Source organism: Pagrus major, chromosome 22 (assembly GCF_040436345.1).
Source record: "Pagrus major chromosome 22, Pma_NU_1.0".
Taxonomy (NCBI): domain Eukaryota; kingdom Metazoa; phylum Chordata; class Actinopteri; order Spariformes; family Sparidae; genus Pagrus; species Pagrus major.
In genome coordinates, this window is record NC_133236.1 from 27,331,501 (window position 1) to 27,356,165 (window position 24,665).

General features: G+C 42.8%; 1 protein-coding gene across 1 annotated transcript in view; it reads left to right on the forward strand.

Moving 5' to 3' along the window:
• The first annotated feature begins 238 nt into the window (after positions 1 to 238).
• LOC141017921 (neurexin-3b) overlaps positions 239 to 24,665 on the forward strand; it is a 286,422-nt gene continuing 261,995 nt past the window's right edge. Inside the window, exons 1-4 of the mRNA XM_073492732.1 lie at positions 239 to 935; positions 5,847 to 5,864; positions 6,648 to 6,674; positions 7,945 to 7,956. Coding sequence (XP_073348833.1) covers positions 239 to 935; positions 5,847 to 5,864; positions 6,648 to 6,674; positions 7,945 to 7,956 — 754 coding nt within the window. The remainder of the gene's footprint in view (positions 936 to 5,846; positions 5,865 to 6,647; positions 6,675 to 7,944; positions 7,957 to 24,665) is intronic.

Sequence of the window (24,665 nt, forward strand, 5' to 3'; positions counted from 1 at the left end):
CTCTGCATAGACTTGGCGGAGAAGATTCAGTTCCATCCATTATCAACACTAGAGCTGCCTCGAGAATAAAAAAAAAAAAAACGGATATTGCATTCTCCGCTTCATTGTAAAATTATCTATGTGGAATATAACATTCAGCAGATAAATCCGGGAACGCAGCCATAATCAGATGTTATTATCACTTTGAGGATCTATCCCCAGTTCTAACACTCTCTGGTGCATCTTGTTATTCTCTACAATGAATCCCAACGGCCTCGCTGGGCATGTCCTCCTGCTGCTAAGTACCATCCTGGGCCTGAGCGTAGGCTTGGAGTTTACTGGCTCTGAAGGTCAGTGGGCTCGCTACCTGCGCTGGGACGCCAGCTCCAGAAGTGACCTGACATTTCAGTTCAAGACTTCAGAATCGGAAGGCCTGGTGCTCTACTTCGACGATGGCGGATATTGCGACTTTCTGCTCCTCACGGTATCACAGGGCAAGCTGCAGCTGCGCGTCAGCATCGACTGCGCCGAAACCACCATCACCTCCGACAAGATGATCAACGACAGCCGCTGGCACTTTGGCGCCATCAATCGGCATGATTTGCGGACTGGCTTGGCCGTGGATGGCCAGACAAAGACAGAGGAGGTGCGACCCCAGCGGAGGTTCATGAAGATCGTCAGCGACCTCTTCCTCGGAGGGCTCCCGGGAGACATCCGCACATCTGCCATCACCCTGCCCTCTGTTCGTGAGCTACCACCGTTCAAGGGAATTATCACAGACCTCAGTTATGGAAGTAAGCTGCCCACGCTCATCAATAGTCAGAAAGTACGCTTGGAGATGATGGGCCTTTGCACAGAGAACCCCTGTGAGAATGGCGGGATCTGCTCGCTGGCAGATGGAGAAACCTACTGTGACTGCTCCAAAACTGGATATGTAGGTCGATACTGCACAGAAGGTAAGAGGGCTGGCTCCAGAGCTTTCTGTGTCAAGCGCTGAATATTGATTACAGTCTTTGTAAAAAATTCACAGGGATTCCTTCCAAATTTAACACTGTCCTAACAACAGGTTTTGCTCTCTGCCTCCAAGTGTACGGTAAAAAAAATAGTTAAATTAACCCCTCAGTTTTGCTTGTGCATTAAATATGTATATATTGTTAAAGTCGTCTTATGGTGTGCGGCTTAAAAACCAAATATTCCTTTGCTGGTTGTTGCTTTTACAGCTTCTTTTAGAAAGTCTTCATATTTTGTGTGGGAGTTAAATGGGAGGTGATGTGCTCAGCGTTTCCTCTCCCTTCACAGTTATTACTTTTGATGAGGAAGCGTTGGATACGGTATTAGCTGAAATGACTAAAATTACAACACTCAGTTCTCTTTTCTCCGTTAAATGTGTTCAGCTCCTGCAAGGTGGTGCAGGGACTCGAAGGTACACACACGGATGTTTGGATGAGAAACAACTTCATCTATTTTTCCTCTGCCTCTGTGCCAAGGTCATCTCTTTTCTGGGAGGAGTGTAATGAGATGCAGCACTTTGACATTATTCTACATTATTCTATCTCCTCACCTAGGCATACTGAGTTTTTGTGCGGCTAATACTTATTTAAACTATCAAATAGCCCAGTCACTGTGATATAATGCAGCACCCACTTTTAAAACCTGTCTTTTAAAAACACTGCTTGTAGCTGTAAGATCAATGCTAGCAGATGCCAAGAGTTTCTTTATTTCTTCTTCTATGGTAGTAGTTTTTTTAATTTTTAATTCTTAGACCAGAGAATACACAATTTCACTATAATCTTACATGCCTAACTCTTTTTTCATGTCTATGAACTGTAAAAGATAACTTTGTGTGAACAGACCCATGTCAAATTTCCTCCACTGCTGACCCACTTCCTGCCTGTCTAAACCAGACTGACATGGTTTGGGGGATGACTCCATTTTGCTAAAGACCAGGGGAACGCTCACTGAATGCTACAGCACTGTTTTTCTAGCTATTTTAAACTGTGTCGAATGCAGTGAAGATATTATAATTTGTCACCATTATAGCATGCATTTTGAACGAGCATTTTTCAGATTTTTTGTGCGGTGTTTGATTTCACAAGATGTCCTATCATTTGCTGCTCAAGTGAGGCTGTTTGGAGCTTAAATCTCGAGCACTAGCCTGTGGCATTGCTCAGGACAGCAGCACGCGATGTGCTGGTTGCAGAGCAGTCAAGCGGACGGACTGGACTTGCCCCCTTTTCGCTTCATCCCATTTGCTCATTGCCTCTGTCAAACAGTTGATGAAGCAGGAGGAGGAGGAGGAGGAGGAGGTGGTCATTTGTCTGAGAGCCTCCTGAGAGCTGACAGGGGAACTATGACATCCTCGTGTTAAGACAACCAAGATTTTAAGAGCACGCTCGCGACTCAGCCAGGCAGCTTGGACAGGGACAGAGATGGTCATATCTCAGCCCCGGGGCAGAGCGAGTGTGACGAGTGAATTCACCACAGGCCTCTTGTACCCCAATTTGTCCCATGAGGTCAGCTGTGGGACAAGAACCAACCCCTGCTTACTTCCTGTCTGTCTGCCTCTCTCACAGGGTAACCTTTTCTCCATCTTCTGTTTTCAACCAATAACAGAGGGCAGAAACGTTAGCTCCCCGGCTGATCCGACTGCTGCTCTCCTCTGCCTTCCCATTAACTGATGTGGCTGATTGTTGATTATGCCACAGAGACAGGGAACCATAATTAGGAGGATAATGAGAACAGAGATGGCTAATTTGCCCAGAAAATGCTTGCGCGCACACCGCCGTCAATTCAAACTGTCTATTGGCACACTAGCACAGGATTTTTTTTTGTTATTGTTATGTCCACATGTCTACAAGTGTCTCAGTACTTGTTGTTCAAGCAACAGTCGAGCACCAAATGTTTTCAGGGGATATTCAGAGTGATCAAACTTTCTCCATTTTGGCTGCACTTAGATGTGAACAATCGCTAAGCACACCTGTCTTTGTCGGCATACTGTTGATTATGCTGCACATTAGTGAGCAATGAAAGCAATCTGTCAAACCTGTGAATATTTATACGTTACATTATCAAGCTGCACGGTCCTCGCATGCACTCACTCAGACACATTTGCATTTACACTCGTGCACGCAAACACACACTCATAGACGGAGAGCAACAAGGCCCCGGAGCTGCTCGTTAAAACGGGCAGATGGCTGACTGACTGAGTGGACTGGGCCTTGGAAGTATTTTGCCAGCCGTATTCCTAATGGTAGCCTGCTAGCCCACTGGCCTAGAAGGGAAATACGAGGAGTGGGCAGAATTAACATGTGTGATGATGAGAAATGAGAAAACGAGATGGGGAAGTAGGCTACAGCCTGTTTGTGCCTCTTGTGCTAAAAAAAAAAAAAAAGCATTCATATTCCCACGCTGTTTGCCCATTTTTAGTGTGCAATCATTCTTGCATCATGGGATAGCTGGGTTAGCCTCCTGCTGAAGCATCATTATTTCACCGCAGTGATAATCACAAGACGGTCACGTCTCTTTGTGAGCTCCTGCAGCTCTTCCCCAAACCGTCCGGCCCAGCTAGCAGCTTAGCACCATGAACAGTTGGCCATAAAACACATGTTCAGCCTCTCCTCCCTTGTGGATCAGGATGTATCAGTGTGACTAACTGTGTCAGGGCAATGAGCTGAAATTAGACACCACTCTCCACTCGCTCCCCATACGTGTCGACTTTGGCGGGCAAATCCGCCGCCGTAGCTCCAGCCCTTTGTCGCCGTTGATAAGTCCTAAACTCCTTTATTCTGTGGAGTCATCTTTAATATCAGCTTGATTCTGCTCCCATTATTAGCTTTGCAAATATCAGTATATTTTATGGTAATGATCCGGATATTGTCCCTCATTCAGTACAATTAAATTAATAGGGGTGACATTATGAAGTCTCTTGAATACCTTAGGGTTTTCCAGCTACAATGAGATATGCATAAGGTCAAGGTTATTAAGAGCTACACTGGATTGTTTAATGAATATGTAAAACGATTTCCTCCTCCGTCACAATCCCTCATCCTGCATTTGTAATGAATGGTTTAAGGCAGCCTCTCGCCTTAAAAAATATTCACTGGTTTGATGGAAGGCTAGTAATTGAAGGCTAGGGCAAGCAAACTGTTAAGCAAGTGCTAAAATGGCGCCTTCAGGCTTAGCTTTGGGGATTAATAAACAGACATGGAAAAAAATGACAGTTACAATAATCTTACTATAAAAAGTAGGTCAGGGGGAAAAAAGGAAAAAAAAAAAAAATGGTGCAGGGACTCGCCTGATTCCAGTGCAGAGGGCATTTGTGTCTAGTGCCCAAGCTGAAAATTATGTTTGGATTTGAGTGGTGAAGCTGCTGGTAAAATAGAGCAGGAGGATTACGCTCGGACCACATGTCCTCCACAGCACATTGGCTTGTTCTGGGCGCCGCGCATCAAGAGAAAGGGTTTTATCTACATGGGAAACTGAGCGGTCAACACGCACGCATAGTGTATGCACGCTTATTGAGCAAGCATTTGCTCAGTCAGAAAAGAAGGGGGGGAAAAAAAAACATCAGTGCCTGCTCATTCAGGCTATACATTCAAGAGTCTTAAGTCCCCCCAGTTCTCCAGAGCTGGAGCTTTGCTGCTGTCCATCAGCTGGCCACTATCTCCCTCCCCCCGCTTCCATGCTTCGTCCTTTCTTTTCCTCTCCCAATGTCATCCTTCTTATGTGGGAGGAGGAGTAGCAGCCATTTTGGACTCCCTAAAGATGGAGAAAATTTCACCTCGCCTTTACCAGCTCCTTCTCCAGCTCCGTGTCATCTGCTGAGTTAGTTAAAATGAACGTTTTTACAAGGACTTAATGCTGTCAGAGAGGAAAATAAAGCGTGAAAATCCTCCACTACATCCAGTGGTGGGAAACAGGCCAGGCCTCTGTGCAGCCTGAGCAGAGATCAAGGCATAGCACTGAGTCAAGTTGATAGCACATATTGTGTATGAGAGCCGACACTTTAAATGTCTAACGTAGTCTGTCTTAATTAAGATTTGTTCAATTTCCAGCCGTCAGTCCGTGATGCTCTCTAGGGGCTCTGATTCCAGGAATCTCTCAATATTCATTTTAGGCTACAAGCAGCAGGTTTGAGACTAAAGAGACAGATACAACTGTACTCACTGAGTGATCTTTCATGTGCTGTAAATCAGACTGGCATGTTTGATACCCACGAGGTGTCATCGACTGGTGAGATCCATGGTGAGGATGCTTTACAAAGTTTAATATGTGGCGCTTTTTTTTTTTTTTTGATGCCATACTGTGAAATGTAGGAATCCCACAGTGAGCGTTCCCCCGGAGAAACCACAAGGGCTGGGTTGAATCTGGGTCAACAGTTCAGAAAAAGTTGGGTGTGCAGGTCAAAGGGGCATAAGGGCAGGTGGAGGAGAAAGATATGGGTCTGAGAAGGAGCATCCCGAGATCCACAAACCTCACACCACCATAAATCCTCATGGATTCATGTCTCTTTTTGTGTGTGTGTGTGAGGCACTCTGTGTGATACAGGATACGGAATATTATGCCACTGTAACGATATTCGAAATGTGACAGAGTTGTTTGCTGAAGGTGTAACGTCAATCTGATTCCCAGAGAAGTCGGGACAGATGAAATTTTATGTGTTTCTCTCCACAGGGATTTCAACTGAAGTAGCTGTTTTGATCAGGCATGTCAAGGGGCAGCTCTCTGCTCCTTACATGGAGACACAATGCTTAAAAGTGTGTGGTATGTTTTGCATGTTAGGTCCACATGCAAAAGCGCCTGTAGTGTGTTGCTAATGCAGGGCTTCTCTTTGCTTTCTCTCTTCTTTTCCTGTGACGACTCCACAGCGGTCCAGAGAAAACCAGGTGAGTCTCATGAAGGACCAGTCACAGTTTCAGTTATAATGTAGCAACAGTTCTCCATTTTAAGGGATGCACGATATATATTCGGCTGATTATTTAGAAGAAGCATAAGATTAGCACACTGAATTCAAACTGCTGCACCTGGGTAGAGCCACATATTGTATACTAGGGAACCAACCATGTTTTTTTTTTACAGTTCCTGCGGAAGAAAACACAATTACGTTTGCAAAACATATTCTGCAAGGGTTCAGAGAGGAGTGAAAAAATCTGAATTTTAACAACACACATCTTATGAGAGATTAAATATTAAATCATCAGCCTTTACTCCTTACTCTTCAAAATACAAATTATTGGTTACCATATCGGTTTTGGTCAGCAGGTAGCAGGTAGTTATCCGTATCGAATGTGAAAATTTCCATATCGTGCATCCCTATTCATTGCAGATAATGTACTGTAATCTATTTAAAATGTTTATCCATTCACTTTTAAAAGGCAAGCAAAAATGTAGCAGGAATCAAGCTATATTAATTATAATTGCCATTTATTCAGTAAACAACCTCCAGAGCTACTTAACATTCACATGCTGAGGTGCTCTCTTTATTATTAGTCATTTGTCTGTTTCTACAGAAAGCTTTCAAATGCACTCGGGAAAGCTTTTCTTTTAGTGTGATCGCCATGGTTTGCCATCATGCAAAGCATGCATAATGACAATACAACTGTAGTATTGGTGTGCTGTTGTTCTCAAATGTTCTCTCTGTCCCTCCCTGTTTGATTTTTCTATTCAAGGCCTCGCACACCTGAAGGCAGAGCAAGGTACTCTTTTCTTTGTAGAGCTCTGTTGTTTGCTTGTTTTTTTGTTCACTCACCGCCTGGCTTGGTTCTGGGGCGTAATTTTACGCTGTGTGCCTTCACTACCTGTCCGTGTGCATTTGTGTGTTGCACTGCTCCCATTGTTGCTGCAGAGAAGTGGGAGGGTTTGTGCGTATGTGTGTGTTGGGATGCATGGCGGCGTGGCATGTTCCTCATCTCAACTCTGCCTCTCTCTCTCTCTGTCTGTCTGTCTGTCTGTCTGTCTCTCTCTCTCTGCTTCTGTGTCTGCTCACCCTCGTTTCACCCAGGTTTCTGTGTATTACATAATTGTGTACTGTTCTCAGTTCCACAGCTAACATGCAGTGACACACTCCACTGTTCCTGCTCGACCTCTGCAGCATCGGGGAAGGGGAGGGGGGAGGATGAAAACCAGGGTAGCAGGAGGGTGTGCGTGAAAATCGTCGGAACTAGGGGAGACAGCTTAGAGGAAGAGGAAGAGGGGTACGGACGAGACGGAGAAAAAGAGGAAAATAAGGAACAGAAAGTGTCATGGTTAGGTAAGGTACATGTAGAAGAAGCAGCCAATTATGCTCAAATTGGATAAAAAATGTATCACACAGTTTACATCCAGAGCCGACCTGGGAAATAGTGTGGGAAGGGTGGATTGGAGAGCAGCGAGTCAGACTTTCGGTATCAGCAAAGAGGCAGCCTGTTCATGTTTTTGTCAAACCAGCACTTATAACAGTGAAACACAGAAATAATTTCAACTTAATCAGTTCGAATTTGAACCTGGAAAAAAAATGCAAACGTCTTGACAGTAGCAAGTATCAGAGATGCCCAGAGAGTCCAAAATTGAGAAAGCTATTCTATTAGCTAACCTTTATGTCCTTTGTTTCCTTTTCTAAATACCAAGCAAAGTCAAGACATAACTAATAGTGGCCACTGCACGAGTCTCAAGTAGTCAGTGAGCCTCAAGCTCTTACCTCGTAGTCAGGCATTTCACCAAAAGACAAAGAAAAAGGAAAACAGAACATATTTGCTGAAATTGTGAAGTGTCAGTTGTGTGCTGCCTATGTGCGCTTCTCCCATTTCCCCACCATTTGCATGATTGTTCATCATATGCATGCAAGTGTCAGTTGGCAGAGAACAGGCTCGCTGTATACTAACGACAGCTTATCGCTACTTTTTGCTGTCTTTCTCTGGTGCTCCACGCGGGATGACACTCTTCCCTCTTTTATCTCTGCGGATCCTTTCTCCTCTCCGAAAACTGTAGGTAGAAACAAAGGTACAGCAAACCCTTTTTCCTTACTTTACTCTTATCTGTGCTGCAAGAGCTGTGTGTGAGTGCTTGTGTGTGTGTGTGTGTGTGCGTTGGCGCTGGTGCTGCAACTGGTTAATCATTCATTATGTGTTTTCATTAGATGTGTGCGTATGTTCGTCTGCGTGTTTGGGAGAGAAAGAGAAAATCAGGGGACTTGATGCTTTCCAGCTAATGAGCATCCACATTTACTGTTGCATGAAGGATGACTGACTGAGCGGAGGGACGAGTGGAGATGGAAAGAAATATGGCGTCGGTGCTGGAGACTAAGTGATTTCACTTAATTATCACTGTTTAATATAAAATGATGAGAGCAGTGAGTAAGCTCTGCGATGGATTAACAATGTCTTTGCAAAGAGTAAATATTGATGACACACTTGTCTACGTGAAGACGAGGCGTACGCACATTTGTGAGTAGATATGCGAGCATTTGTGTGAGCAAGTGCTTAACTGGATGTGACAGTTCTATGTCTGAGGTCATGGCAGTGGCCTGTTTATTGCAATCGTGCAGAGAATATCCTCATTATTCATTTAACAAAGCCATGTGATACACTGTGTAGTTGTGTGCGTGGTCATGCATGCTGTGTATGTGTGTGATGGTGTGTGCATGAGTCCTTTATCTCGATGGAGGAAAGCAGTGAATTACCATCATCTGTTTTGACTGACATCAGCTTAATTGACTGAAACATGCCTGCAATGGCTACAGTGGTGTGTGAGCTGCTTATTTTCACTTTTCTGAACAAGTGCCGGCCTGTTGCAAGCTTGCTGTTGTTTGTTTGTTTGTCCTTGATTGAAGGCAGAGTTAGACAAGGGAGGGTTTGTCATTTTTAGCCTGATCGTTGAGTTTACTGGCTTAGCTGGCTAGCTAATTAACCTAACATTAGCTGCTGCATTGGCTGAAAAGCTATCTCTGATTAAGTTTTTGACTCTTTTAGTGGGTCTTGTAACTTAATGGCTTCATAGTAAAAGACTGCATATCCTGGGCAAAAAGTTAGCATCCTTACCATCTGATGATCCATGTAGAAGACATGGTAATCAATAAACTGCATTGGTATTTTATTAGCCTTTTAAATTTTTTTTATTATCTATTTTATGGCAGTGTTGTTGGCAATCCTAATATTAATAGTAATACAAGAAAAATGTAAGATTTGACTGTTATTTTGTCCTAATGGCATTTAAGCTTACATATGTGTTCATAATGTTTTGACCAGAGTATTACACTTTTAACATTTTGAGAGAAAAGTTTCTGTAGGATGAGGACTAACCAATGTGTTTGGACAGTGTAGTGATATCTTGCGTAACATTGCTGTGTGCTGTGGTTGCTGGAGTGTAAGCTTTCCCCTTTCCAATACAGAACAGGACAGAACTGCTCACGTTAGCCCAAAGTCAGACAGCATCCAGCACCAGCTTCCACTGAATGGGGAAAATACTCCACAGCTAATTGTGAACGGAGCTGTTTTATAACCCTCATCCTCAGTCGTATAGTAGCAATAGTTAGCAGGGCATGCTAGCATTTGCAGCTCATGTTAGAGCAGACAAACACACTATTTAATAAACTCCTTACACAATTTCCTGTTTTTGGTTTTGTAAATGCTAAAAAACTCGTATATCGGTCCTACTACAGCCTCATGTGCACCACTTCTTCATGTGAAGAAATCCAAAGCTTGACAAACCAACCCAATTACAGTTGCTAAGCTATGATTGGACCATCGCTGCCCAGGTGAAGGGTTCAGCAAACATTTAGCTGTGGCAATCTATCTTGGTTGATGTCAAGTAAAGGTCAGTCATGTGTTTTCTCAAGTGTGATCGGTGTATGTTGCCTGTGTTCACTGAACACACTGTATTCTGAACAGTTAGCTCTGTTTCAGATCCTGCACTGTTTTCTCCCTGTGGATGGGTGAAAACCAAAAACAGAATTCCCTTTAACATCAGCGTATTAGTTAGCAGTGGGCCGATCAGTGTGTAGTGAGGCGTCCCGCTGCGGTTCAGTTGTTAGCACTGTTGCACAACAGATAAGAAGAGCCCACGTTTGAAGCACGGCTCTGGCCCTTTCTGTGTAGAGTCCGTGGGGGTTTCCCAAGGTTTCCTCCAACTGTCCAAGGACATGCAAATCAGATGGATAGTGGACACCTATGGGGAATTACCCATAGGTATGAATGATTGCCTCTATATCTCTATTAACCCTGCAATGTTCCCTGGATAGGCTCCAGGTACTGAAGAGTATCAAAAATTGCTCAATAATCCATAGAGTTATAAAAGGTAATGATTCTAAAAACACACAGACATATAATCAAGGCAATATTCAGGTTACATAACGTACTACAAGATGTTTTATTGAGAAATACCAGGGTGTGTAGAATAAGAATGCGTCTCACAGCAGGCCCCTGTGCTATTAGATTGATGTCGCTGCAAATGTGTGTGTGTACTGTAAGTGGCACAGTGGTCAGAGGGCCCAGTGAGTGGGAGGCTGTGGAGAGCAGACAAGGGAATAGACCCGAGAGGAGCGACTACAGAGAGAGAGTGGGGGAAGGGGCTGAAGGGGAAAGAGGGCAAGAAAGATAGAGGGAACAGAGACAGAGTGGTGCAGATGAAGGGGCCAGGGGAGAGCGTCACTTTTGCGAGGCCACATTTTTCTCTATATGGAGCACTGTGTTATCCCTGTACTCAAATCTGGGGCTGACGCCTCACGTAGCCATCTATCGAGAAAGTTTTAGTGTTTTGCAATCAGCGATGCCCCGATTGTTCTTGGCTCAAACATGCAACTTTTTTTTTTTTGGATGCATAACTGATATGATATAGCGAACTTTTTATGAGTCATGGCAGTGGACCAGGAGCTGTGCTCCAGTTTGTAACATTGCTCCAGTTAGCGACATCCTGCACTTCAACCTGCAGATCTGTACAGTGTATTTGACTCCACCGAGGACGTATAATATCTCCATTTTCAGATTTTAGTGATTGATACGTCCTGTTTTTAAATATAGTATCTTTCACTTTGGTAGCGGTCTAATGGTTTTATTCACTGGATTTGACCTTTTCTGAGCATAGGGAACGAATAATAAAGCTGAAGATAGGACAAGTCTGTATGTCAAATAAATGTAGTAAGGCCAAGCTCTAGGAGTGTGACGATACACTCAGCCCACGAGACGATGCAATACATGATATTGGGTTCACGAGACAAGACGATATTTTAACACTATTTTTAAGAAAACTTCAATGACGAAATATATGACCGGAAAAACAAAATAATAAGCTCTAATCAAAAAACCCTTTTAGAGCTGATGTTACTAATGTGATCAAACCTACATATAAGTGTCATCCAGGTAATGAGATCTGATCAGGAGTGCTTACTTTTACACTCTATGGTAATTATGTGTACTTCGTTTCATTACGTTAAGATTGAATACGGTATTATGTATGAAAGCAGTCAAAGACATCAGCTGTTGCTTGCACCACGTCCAGATGTGGTGTGCTAGACTCGATCATATTCAAGGTGTTGTGTGCGGCTTGTGTAATTTGTTTATTTTATTCTGTGTGTTTGACTCGTCGGCATACATTGACAGAACATGTACACCCTTTGGTGGTACAGGAAGTGTTGGCCAAGGCGATACGAATACTCCAAAAAACATTTTAAAATTTTAGGCAATTTCAGAAAAATTAAATAAAAGCAGTTCTTTAAGTCAAGGAGCATTAATTGGAAAAATAATTATAATAGTAATAGAAACAGCATTAATAATAAAAATCTACTTTAGCTGCACCCTATGTCTTAATTCACTGCTAAGACCTGCTCACAAGGCAATGCTAATGTAGCATAAAAATGTCAAACACACTCTGACCATGGTGTCCTGTTCATGGAGGCTCATATTGTGCTTGCTGACTTGTGACATCATTATTTTGTCCCTCATGTCTAATCAATGATGTGCTCTCAGTGAAAACCTGGATGCTGTTTATCATGGTATGATGTTTAGCCCAAGGTCAGAGATGAGCGTCTAAACTACATCCTGCAGGTCTTGCTGCCGGCATTACCTAATGGCTTTCCCCTGAATACAAAAACACCTTTTTTGTGCATGACAAAAAAGCTCAGTGTGACTGAGAACTTTACTTGAGTGCACACACACAATGTGGAGTGTCAAAATATTGGTCACACCTTGCAAGAATGCAACCCAGAGTTAATTTAAAACCTTTTCACAGGTTGTTTCCTGGACTAATACTCCCTGTACTAAAGATGATACAAAATGGTATCTCACCCTGTAATGAAACTGTTTGGACTCCAGGGGCGGACAGAGAAAGAGCGCTGCCAAAGTTGCTTTGGACATAACTTGGCACCGGCGCTGAGTCCACTTCAGAGAGCAGGGAGAGTGGGAGGGAGGGATGGAGGAGTTCTGCCTGAGTCTAATCCCCCTGCATGAAGGCTTAGGACTGAGAACTTATTCTCCACTTCGGGAGTCACTCTCCCTAATTATCCCCTCAAAGTCCTGCCGCAAAGTTCACACAGACAAGATTTTTTGCTTTCTGCCTCTGTCACACCCTCTCTGTTTCTGTCCCTCTCCCTCCCTCTCTCTGTTATATATATTCTCCCCCTGCCTGTCATCCCTCCTCTGACTCCAACTCCATCTCTCTCAGTCTCCCTCCCTGCCTTTGTCCCACCCAATTCATCTCTGTCTGCCTCAGTATTCTACTTAGCCTTTTTCCCTCTCCTCCTCCTCCTCCTCCTTACTCTTTCTTGTGTTTCTCCTGTTCAAAGTAGTGCGGACATCATGGGCCTCACATCACAGTCAGGCTCGAGATTGGAGTGCTGTGCTGGTGCTTACTGCCTGTCCACAGATGCTGCCAGGCTTCAGGGGGATTTATGTACAGCTCTGTCCATCCTTTCTCAGAGTTTTTCGGTTAGTTCACGAGTCTCTGCCAGGACCAAGCCAAAAATATCTCGGTACTTTTTAGCTGCTTCCAGTGCATTGTGTTCAGTGTTATGCAGTTGTTTCAGGCAATTGTATACAAGTATCCGTTCTCCCCAACAATAGTGGTTGGTCATACATTATTTATCCCAAAGTAAAGCTAAGAGAAACGTAACATTTTGACGAAGGGAAGATACTGCAGTGTATTTAGTTTATTCTGCTGCAAAGCGTATGTCTTAAGTGCGTCACTCAGCGTCACATAGTAGTATATATGGTCTGCCGATCTGTGTAAATAATGTGATTACACTGCTGCTTTTTTGGTGTTGATGTGTGTAAGAAGCTTGGAAATTGGCCAGGGGCTTATAAGGATGCATTGACGCACGTCAACCCACAATGATGCTTGTTTAGTGACTCATCCGACTACCTGTTGTTTGATTTGAACTGTTTTATCATCGTAAACAGTGCCACCGATTGGGGAAAAAAAAATCACATAACAGATTGCTTTGCGCTCAGAGGTGAATGTGCAGTGAGCCGTGGGTTGACAGTTCACGTTAAGGGCAACACCAGCAATTTTACACATCACCAATTTTATGCTTCTGACTCTTGAGCTGCTGTAAGAAGTGAATTTCTCCGATGCAGGATCAATAAAGTTTCATCTTATCGAAGTCTGTTTCGGAGCTGCTCATGAGCTGATAAATTACCTCATGTGATGTCACTTGAGTCAGCCTCGGCTGGAGACAAAAGAAAAGTTTGTATGGGGGTAGATGGCAACATTATCCTGCACTAGCATAAGACAGAATCCCCTGACCAAACTGCTGGCAGTTCAGTTTCATGGTGGGTAACTGAGGATTTATTTGGAAGGAAGAATAACGCCTTGAACAAACTAGAATGGCACTCAGTAGAGTGCATACCTCTGTCAAGGATCAAAAGTCCCCTTTATTGCTTACACATAGATACCAGTCACCTAAATATGCCTAATTTTTTGGACATCCATGCATTGGTCCCTGAGAAATTTACGGAAATGTGAATAAAAAGAAAAATCAAAGACAGTGAAAACAAATCCTGGATCCTGGATCCACACCAAAAATTAATGGGGTTTATTCTGGCCGAGACCCATCCTTCATCCAAGTTTTGTGTAAATAAAAAAATAAATAGTAGTTTTTGGGTAATCCTGCTGACCAACCAACCAACCAACCAACCAACCAACCAACCAAAAAACGTTAATAATTGCTCCATAGCGCTGCTATAGGCCAAATGCTCTCTAGGCTTTTTGTCCACGTTTTACTTTTTAAATGCGAAAATTCCACTGACTGACATTTTGGCTGCCTTGTTGACTTTATTTAGAGATATCAACATGTCCAAATAAATTGCAGTATTTCTAGTTTGAGACAGTTGAGGTGCTGACAGCTGGAAATAATATTTCTGCCTGTGGATCAATACTTGTGGGGCATCTCCCATGAGTGCTAGATGCTTTTTGATGAATTTTGCTGAAAGGATTCACTGGTGAAACACTGCTCAAAATAATGAAACGAGAGAAATGTGTCACCTCATCCAGTATCCCACCCTCTCTAAACATAGTCCTTACCCTACTGACCCATGATTGCATGTTGTAAAATGAGGCATTTGTCTTTCCTTGTCCTTTGTAATGCATTAAATAGGCGCTGTGTGTCATGAGAGGTTAGGTTTGTTTGCATCCATCCAGTGTCACGGACGCAATGGAAAAGGCTTTTCCTGTTATGCCTCAGACGTTGGATTCAGAGCACCAGCTGGCACTTATTGGCCTTGGCGCGCGTTGGTCGTGCTGTTGATAAACGGCTATTAATGGCCAGACGCTCACCCTGAAATTGAGTTTAACTCATTACTCAGTCTGAAACTACACCACAATCCTCGTGCCGGATTTGAAAGTTGCTAAAAATTGAGGGCATCGGTCAAATTGATTTCAGCACTGACCGCCTGCTACTCAAGCAGTCAGAAAATATGAGCTGTAAATACAGACCTCCTCCCCTGCACCTGGCCTTCCTCCTGCAGCTCATTGTTTCTGAAGGGATGCTGATTGGCTTGCTAACATTTTTTCCGTGGAGTGAAATGGGGCTGCCATTACCTAAATTGTTCAGAACTGTGCCTGCAAAGTGGAGGTAACAAGTAATTCTGTCTGTGGTTCAAAGCTGTATTATTAAGGAATGAAGTGGATTTTGCATTGGTTTCATTACATTTGTTACTAGAATCTGAGGGGGGTATCGATTGTCTCCTCTCCTCTAATTTCCTCTAAATGTTTTCCTCGATTTCTCTCCTTCTATCTATGTTCTGTCTCTTTGCTGTGTCATTTCCTTCTCCTCTGCTTCTCACACTCTTGTTCCTTTCTCTTCTTTGCCCTTTCGTTTTGCATTTCGGTTACATTTTTCTCTGTCATGTTACGTTCGGCTCTTTCTTGTCCTTTTCCTTCGAGCCATTTCCTGCATCTCTGGTTCCCCAGACAATGAGGCAGAGGTTCACAAAACATTGTCAGCTGCAGTGCACAATACTTACATACACCAACTCACAGATGCCTACCTGGTGATTGGTCGACTTTCCCTCCTTCATTTTCTTTTTCACTCTCTTTTGGCCTTGTACTCCGCTCCCTCTGTTCTCTCTCTCTCTCTCTCTCTCTCTCTCTGCCACTGACCTCTGGGATCAACCGAGCAAAACTGATTCCCACTTTTTCACGGATCATGAGTGCGTCAGTGGTTACGCAACAGAGACGGAGAGAGAGAGAGAGAGAGAGAAAGAGAGGGAAAGAGAAAGAGAGAGAACATGTGAATATGTAACTGACATATTTGTCCATCTTTATTTGGGCTGCTGCTTATCACCAAAAGAATAACGCTCTTGGGTAAGCCACTCCCTCAACGAAAATGTTTAATATGTTTGCCTGAAATATTTGAACAATCATTATCGGCTTTGCTGCTGGGCAAACAAAAAATGTGCTCCGCTCGCTACCACAGATGAATGGAAAATCTGTTTACACACGTACACAAACGTACATCTTAATCGTCGCAGATAGGGATGAGAGGGGAAACGTTCTTACTATTTTATAGTCATGCAGTGTTGCAGTTAATTGTATAATATTTTATGGCTCACTAGTCAAGAATGCTGCCATAACTGCTCTCATTTCCAGTAAAAAATAACTAAAATATCGTAAAATAAGACATTACAGTTGAGAACATGCTTCACATGCAGGAGTAGTAGTACACTGAGTGAACACATTAGGCTGAAGACTGAGGAATGCTGTGTATTGTTTGTGAAGTGCCTGAGACCTTATGAGTAGGATTTATGCAAAGAACTAGGTTAAGATGTGGCTTGAAGGGCTGTATTGTGAGAGTCTAAGTATGAGCGCAGGAAGGCTTAGGAATATGTGGGTGCGTGTGTGTTTGTGCAGAGTGTTTGTGTGATTGCGCAGAGGGGTGACATGTGTAGATGTGATGGCTGCAGCCATGCATAGATGTTCACACCAGAGAGAAAGTAAACAAACATGGCAGCAGAGTGGTAAGAAATGCAGCAACCACTGTTGTAGTGTGCAGCCTCTTTCTCTCTTCTTCTTTCTCACTCTATTTAGCTGCCTCTTTCTCTGTTTGTTACCTCTGCCGAGAAGGATATTTTTAAAAATGTTGTTTGTCAGCCTGTTTGTTCGCCTGTTGCCCAATATCACCATAATGACTTCAGTCAGCTTTGGTAGAGCGTTTCCTTTGCGTTGGGTAAAGATCGATGTTAATATTTCCAAAAGGTTTGCCACTTAGCTAAGAGCTGTTAAAATGTTATGCATAAAAGCTAATTTCCCTCTGATTGTTTGATTTTGAATAATTTTCTCCACATATTGTGACCTTGGAAAGATTTCTTTAATCGTACATTTAAAACATTCTTCCACTAACACTAACACGACCAATTCTAAATGGTTTATGCATATTTATATCAACTCTGAGCAATCTCACTTACCCCATCTGAAATGGTTAAGTGCACTCCTGCTGTAGGATGGAGAAAAATAGTTCCATACCAAATGCAGTAATTGTGCTGATGCTAATGTTAATGCTGAGGACATCTGGTATGTAATGTGGCCAGATAGCCAATATGATAACAGTTAGCTTGCTGCTCCTTTTGCCTTCATACTGTATATGGTTTTCCCCCAACGTTTTGTTTCAACAGACTGGGCTACCATTTTCTCAGCTTGTATATGTCAAGAAAAGAAGGCTGGAATTTTCCAATTATCCTGCCCTCATTTAATCAATCGATCGATTAATCCTGCAGTCTTTAAAAAGTCCAAAAATTGTGAAAATGCTCATCCAGATTTTCCAGAGGCCACATTCAGACTCTTCATTTACTGTCATAAATGACAAAGACAAGCAGCAAATCCTTACATTTAAGAAGATTAACCAGCAAATATTTGCTATTTTTCTCTTGAAAAATGACTGAAATTATTAATTTATCAAAATAGCTGACAAATAATTTTCTTCTTGCTGACAAATCAGTAGATTGACAAATCCTGGTAGTAGCTGTGGTTTGTGCCGCTGTTGCAAAGACAGCCTGAGCATATGGCTACCGCTGGCAGCCTGGCTACAGTCCAAAAGTAAAAAAAAAACAAACCATCAAAATCCAACTTTGACCTAGGAAACCTGATCGCAGTGCTTTTAAAAGGCAGAGTAAAACACCCAGTTGTATTTATAAAAAGGCAGGTTTTGTTACTTACCTGCTTTCTTTGTGCCTTAATTTGACCTTTCTCTTTCCTGGAAAAATCAAGTCGGTGGCCGACCGAATACCATAGAGAAAGCGAGGTTTATACAGAACCAGGCTATCTAAAATCATCATTGCTGATAACCGTAATAGCTAGATCAAATGCATGTGTTTACTTTATGAATCAGTTCTTTGCAATTGTTCTGTACATGACAATTGATGTTTTAAAGGGAAAGTGTGGGCCCCACATTTTTGTGCCACATCACTTCTGTGCTCTACAAGCATTTGTTTTTCCCTTCTACCATTTTATTCTTCCCTTTCTTTCCCATCAATGACAAAGCAACCTCCGAAGCTTTCATATCCGTGGAGTCTAATATTGTTTGGCAGCAGTCTTGCCTGACAGAATGGCTTCTTTCTTCTGACTTGGAAGTTATTTCTACATGTGTCCGTGGGAACGTTTATGCGTGCCGAAGTGCAGCGCTCATGCAGCGTGGCTGCTACTCAAATGTTCTGGCACATGACGCCTGCAAGAAGGTGCTGCCTAAGTTCGAAAAAGTATTTCATTGAAGTTGGTGAAATATTGACCTGTGAACTATGATGAAGGCGACTAGTACTTATGAAAAGCAAAAGAGTGAGGGCTAATGGACTGGTTGGTCATGACATTAGAGTTACAAAGTAAGTGATATGAAATGTTGAAAAAGGTGGAAAGAGAGAGCCATTCTCCAAACACTAACCAAGGGCAGACTTTTGTAAGATGAGGAATGAAAACCTTTCATTCCACACCATTTGAAGGGAACAAATACTAAGAGCCTTGATAATATTACATTGCTTTTTATCTTGAAAAGAAAAACATCTGGTCTGGTGTGTAACTGGTGGGCTGTTTGTGTGATCAGACCGCGGATGAAAGAGTTCATATTGATCTTTTCATAATCAGGTCTTCTTGGAGTTATTTCGCATATTCATATAAGCCATTTCTTTAACCAAACATTCCCCAGGTCATTTGCAAAAGAGAAATAATGTTGAGAATGCTAAAACAGAAATATTCAGGCAATTAATATTCGCCTTTCAAACATCCATGCCCACGTGTTCCTACTTGAATTTGCAGCAGAAAGGCTTATAATTGGATGTATCAACAAGGAAACTCCAGCGATTGTGCACAAGAGAGAGAAATTATCTTCAGTCGAATTTTCACTTTTTTTTTATCTTGCCCTCAATTAACTGGGCAGTTGAGATGTCTAAGGCGGTTATGTGACTCAAAGGAGACCCAGCATATGCGTAACTAGAACCGAAATGAAAGAATATTAAAGAATAACTAACCCTAACCCCCCCCTCCCCCTCAGAATGAGACATGGTAGGAGCCACGTAGCAGGCAAATGCCCTTGCTCTGGTGGAGCCATTATGCAGATGATATGCTAATGAAGTCATCCGATTTGGTTCTGCTTAGGGTGCGCTGCACTGAGGGAAGATAATCAAGCACTGATCAGCTCCCAACACTGCGCTCGTCGTGTGCTCGTTTGTGTGTGTTGTACATATCCAGCCATTTGTGCAGTGCTGTGCCGGTCGGCTTTTGGAGAGAGAGAGAGAGAGAAAATTTGTTTGGGTGCGCTTGTATGTTCATGTGGTGGCGTGTTGGGGTCTGTAATTATTTTTGGTTGTTAATTATGCTTAACTCACAAAGTGGCTTCATTGCTTTCAGATAACATTGATGTGCCGAACGCAGACCAAAATACATCTGTAAGCTTCGAAAACCAGAATTTGTCAATTAATAACTGGTATCACTTGGTCAGATTCATAGGCTCTTTAACATATCATTAGTCTTTATTTCCTTATATGTGTGATACTACTTCTAGTACTGGCGCTACCACATTAGGAGCAAACACCCCTCTGCCATGTCTGAGGATGGCTTGCAATCAAAGATCACGTAGCTTCTAGCCAGGGGGAGAAGGTGTACCGATCCGAGGTTTTATCCTGCCAGTTAGCATGGTGAAGGGCAAGGTATTGAAAGAACTGGTTCAGTACCTCGAGCTAAAGCAAGCTATGTCATCAAAAGCTAATGTGAAAAGCGCTTTGAGAAGAAGAAGGATGGGCTAGAAGTCAAGCTAACCAGGCCAGACAAGCAAAAGCTCTGCTAAGCGACTGCTGGACAGCTCTCACAAACGAAAGCTAACTTAGCAAGTACCTTCACCTTCATCAGTGCTGATGGGGCGATGCAGTCCAGTGCACTCCTCTTTTCAGCACCACTACAACAACAAAATGAAGTGTGGAAATAGGTCCAGCTGTGTGAAAATAGTTGCTCCTCACTCTGAGCCTCTCTGCCAGGCACATGTTAGACAATCTCGCAGACAAGCTGATGATGTGTGTCGTGAGTTCATTGAGTCAATGGAGTGCTGAACTAAAAGGGAAGCATCTCTTTTTTTTTAATATTTAACTGATTAGTTACCGGTTAAGAGGTTTCCGGCTTTTGAAAACAAAATTAACTGAAACTCACATGGCTATTGTCAACATTTAACTCCCCGCAGATAATTAAGGACAATATAGTAAAACACTAATGGAAGAAGTCAAAATTGTTGACAAATTTTGCGCACTTAAAATGTCCATTTTATTCATTTATTTATCTGTAAACAGCTACATTATAGTGTGTTTTAATAGATGGGGAGCTTTGAGGTTAAGTGCTTTGATTTGCTAATTAGACAACTCTTTTAATAAGACACAATGCATTGAACAAAAAAAGACTTTGCATGTTCCTCTTATCCCAAATATAATGAGGCACTGATAATGATACTCTGCCCTTGTACTTTATTTATTTATTTATTAGTTGTTGGCCTAAATGTAGTCAAACTGAATGAAATTGAGTTTATCATACTGGTAACAGCCTGTAAAATGCCCACAATGTGTCAGCTTTTAACTGCAGAATGTAAATTCCTGCCATATTCCCACAAGTAATGCAGAGGACATGACCTCAGTGTCCTCAGCGGCAGCCTCCCTGGTGCCGTCACAACAAATGTACTAAAAGGACCTCTGCTTCAAGGCTCAAGCATTTATTTATTTTTTATAGCTCAGTTGTAGGAGATGCTTTGGCCACTCCTGTCTCGTACAGTCTCAGCTCGCAGTGACCGGCTCTGTCTTGATTATTAGTGTACTCGCTCCTCATGCTTTTTCTTTTTATCTCCCCTGTGCTCCCTTCACCTCTGCAGTTCCTCCTTTAATTTCTCCCCCATCTGTCCTCTCTTTCACCCCCTCATGTCCTTTTCCTCCCATTCACTCTCTTGTCACTCTTTCTCCCTCACCCATTAGTCACATACCCACCTCCACCATTCCTCTAGTGTGGCTATCAGACAGTCATCAGTTCACTTTTTCTATCTTTCCCGTGATCTCCTTCTTTGTAAATAGTAGTTCCTTACTCATGATTAAATAATCCCTCCTGCCCTTTTTTTTCCATCTTTTTGTTGATCTCTTACTCTGATTTCCCCGGTTCAGTTGAAGTTCATGCCATTTTGTATTCATCTCCTTCCTCGTCTTCCATCCGTCCCCTCGGTCCCCTCCTCCATTGCTACCTGTTACCAAGCCACTCTACTCGTAGCCCTGACCCTTTAAGTAAACAAACATTTCACTCTTTTATCTCGTCTCTTTTCTCCTTTTGAGCAGATCATGGATTCAACTCTCTTGTTACTTATAGGCAGATCTCAAAGCATCACAGCACACCCATTAACCCCTATTGCCTCAGCGCCTGACTGTGGGTCCTCTGAGAGGACTCACACAGGCATTTGATAGCGTTTGATCATCTTCTTCTCTTTCAGCAGGGCGTGCATGTGTGTATGTGTGAGTTGCTCGGATTAACACATCCTATTGATCTCAGCTGCCCCTGCGCTTGCACAGTCTGACAGATCTGCAAGAGGCAATAATTAGTCGTGTAATTGGCTCATCATTTGCACGGAAATATGCTGAGCTGACACGCTCTGTTGCTGAAACGCGTTTTTGACCCTACAGTAGATTTTGACAGGTGTGAGTCGTTGTGTCTGTGTCTTTTTTATGTGAAAGATGAAACTCAGGGAATTCTTTGTTGATTATGAAGTTAATATCTGATCACGCACTATTAGATTAATTAAAGTTGGAGGTGCTGATTGGTTTGAATCCATAATTATTTGTGTCTTCTGAGGGGGTTGCATGTTTCATATAAAGATGTCATCTTGTGTTGATGTGTCATTTTTTTCCCTTTTTATTTTCATGGATTTGCTGGTGTGTTTTTTAATAGAAAGATAAGAAAAAGGGAAATGTATCCACCAAATAACTCTTTACAAGCTCGTCATAGGGTTGAGTGCCTGGCTTTAGGGTACGTTGACAGCTGTTGAGGGAGGGAACATCTGCCTTTTACACACTCACCCAAGTTTTCTTAGCCATTGGCAAATTTATCATATGAAACTCTAATGCCCTTATGTTGTTATATTGTATACGTATGAAACACAATGGTAAAATTATCCCAACAATTTTTTTTCAGTTTCACTAAAACGGTTTGATTTCCAGAGCTGTTTGTAACACGAGTCATAAACTGTTACCGTGACTCTATGGATGGCAATATGCATTTGTCTGTCCACCACTCGTGTCCAAACTAATAAATCTTAACTGTTGGATGGATTGGCTCTGGGACTAAGGGGATGTCCTGACTTTTCCTCAAGCGCCATGACCATTGACATTATTGGTTTTAGAGCAATTTCTTAACTGCTATTGGATGGACTACCATCAGCTTTGGGACAGACTTCCATGGTGCCCGGAGGATGGCTGCTAATGATTGTAGTGATCGTCCGACTCTGACCTCTTAGTGCCACCAGCACTCACACTTGTGGTTGAGACTGAAATGTATTGACACATTAGGGATGGGCTGATATTAAATTTGGTACACACATTAATGCCTCCCTCAGGATGGAGTGTGAGAACTTGGTGATCCTTTAACGTGTCGTCTAGTGCCATCATTGAGTCATGCTATTATGTTAAATTAAGATGGTGTACATGGTAAACATCCCTGCTAAAAATCAGCAAGTTAACATTTGCATTGTGAACATATTAGCATGCTGATCTTAGCAAGTGCAGCCTCACAGAGCTGCTAGCATAGACGCTTAGTCTTTTTTAGCAATGTTACCACATTGATCTTTCGAGTTAACTTGAAGCTCCTGTTAATGATATGAATAAATCACAATAATCCTTACATAGCACTTAGCATCTCTGACAGCCTCCTGAATGCCAAACAATATCTGTTTTCCATAACAACTCCTCTTTAAAAGCAGCCAATAATGTCATGACCATTATTGCTATTGTCACCTTCAGTCGGTATAGACTTCCACTTTACTGCCCTGAATGGTACTATGCCAATACGTGCGACAATGCCTGTGTAGAAGTTTACGAGTGAGTGTGTAAACCAGAGCCACCGAAGACTCGTTCTTGTGAGAAATCAATATCTCTTTCAAGCATGATACCGTCACGATGCACCGAAGCATCATGTGGTGCAGTGGAGATGGATGGTGGGGGGCCGCGGGCGTGTACTTTGTTAAGGGCTAAGCTGTGTGTGTGAGAGTGTGTGTGTGTGTGTGTATCCAGAGAGAGATGAGAGGATAAAAGTAGGTGATGGACCCGTTAAGGGAATACTGTCCTCTCACAGATCCTAACACACCCACTGGGTGATAGAACGGCTCTGACCTTCTGCTGACCTGTGCTGTGAAACGCTCACACCAGCCAATGACGCATCCGTGTGCGCAAACGTGTTAACTTGTCAAAGTAGAATCATCTGTGTCCTTGAACATGTTTGGCGGGGAGTTTCGTATGCCTGCTTCTGTGTGTGAGTGAGTGCCGTCCTGCATTATAGAGTATGTTTGCTTTTTAACAGATCAGCAGAAGAGGTGATGCCACAGTCAATGTCACAGCCTTCATGCATAATTGCTCCACTTTGTCATTGCCAACGGCTGGGCAGAGCCACATCTGATTGCTTCTCCCCCTTTCTCCTTCCCTCTCTGTCTTTTCCTCTCTCCCCCTTCAGTCTTTATTCTCATTAGACTCATTAACTTATCCTGCAGAGATAGATAGAGCGACACAGACAAAGAGTGAGCATATTGAATGCACTGGAGGCCTACAGAAAATTTGCGTTAAAGGTTTTTTTTTTTTACCTCAGAACATAGTTGATGAGCTATAGACAGAGATATATCACAGAGTAAACCATGGATAGCTTCTGCGAGCTAAATGAGGCGTCCCGTAAAGGGTAATGTATGACACCATGTCTGGTACAACAGACCTGACGTGTGACTGGGTGTGGGAGTGTGTGTCTGTTTGTGAGCGTACATGTGCATCAGTGTTTATTTGCGTGCGCTGACCTGTTGGCATGTGTGTGAGAGTGATGGTGGTAAGAAGACACTGAGCTCACCCTATCTGAGGTGCTGAGAGGTCACTCAGTTAGCCGCTGACTCACTGTCTGATGCTCGTTAAATTTTAATTGGAAAATACAGTTTAGAGAGCACTGCAACTTTTGAAACTGACATGTTTTGGCAAGTGCTTCCATATATATTTTTTCCCCCTATGAAGGATAATCTATCTTGTGTTTAGTCTCTTTGTGGATTACTGATGGTATGCTGAAATGTTTGTGTTATCTATGTAAAATCATACGTGATCTCAAGCTCATGTAACAGCATCAAATAGAGATGTTTTGTATTTTATAGTGTTAAGTTACATTAACATGGAAACTAGGTCTCCATGCGCTAATTTTAACTCCCTTGTTTGCTGGTGTGTTGGTTCGTATTATGTTTTTGGTATATGTGTGTATGGGCTTGCACATGCAAGCATTTGTGTGTCGGCGTGACCCAGTGCTGAAAGGCCGGCAGTGAGTGAAGTTGGAGTGTCTCATGGTTAAATGATGGGCCTGTTTCGGGCACTCAGAGGGCTTTGAAACACTAAGTAATTGGTTTTCCTGGCAGAATGGGGCCACGGCTATAGCTTAGGGCCAGCGTGAACTCCACTGTAGCTCAGGACACTAGCTAGACCTTGGGTAGATGCTCACTAAATTATAGACATAGAAAAAGGAAATGTTCAGCACCCATATATTCTCCC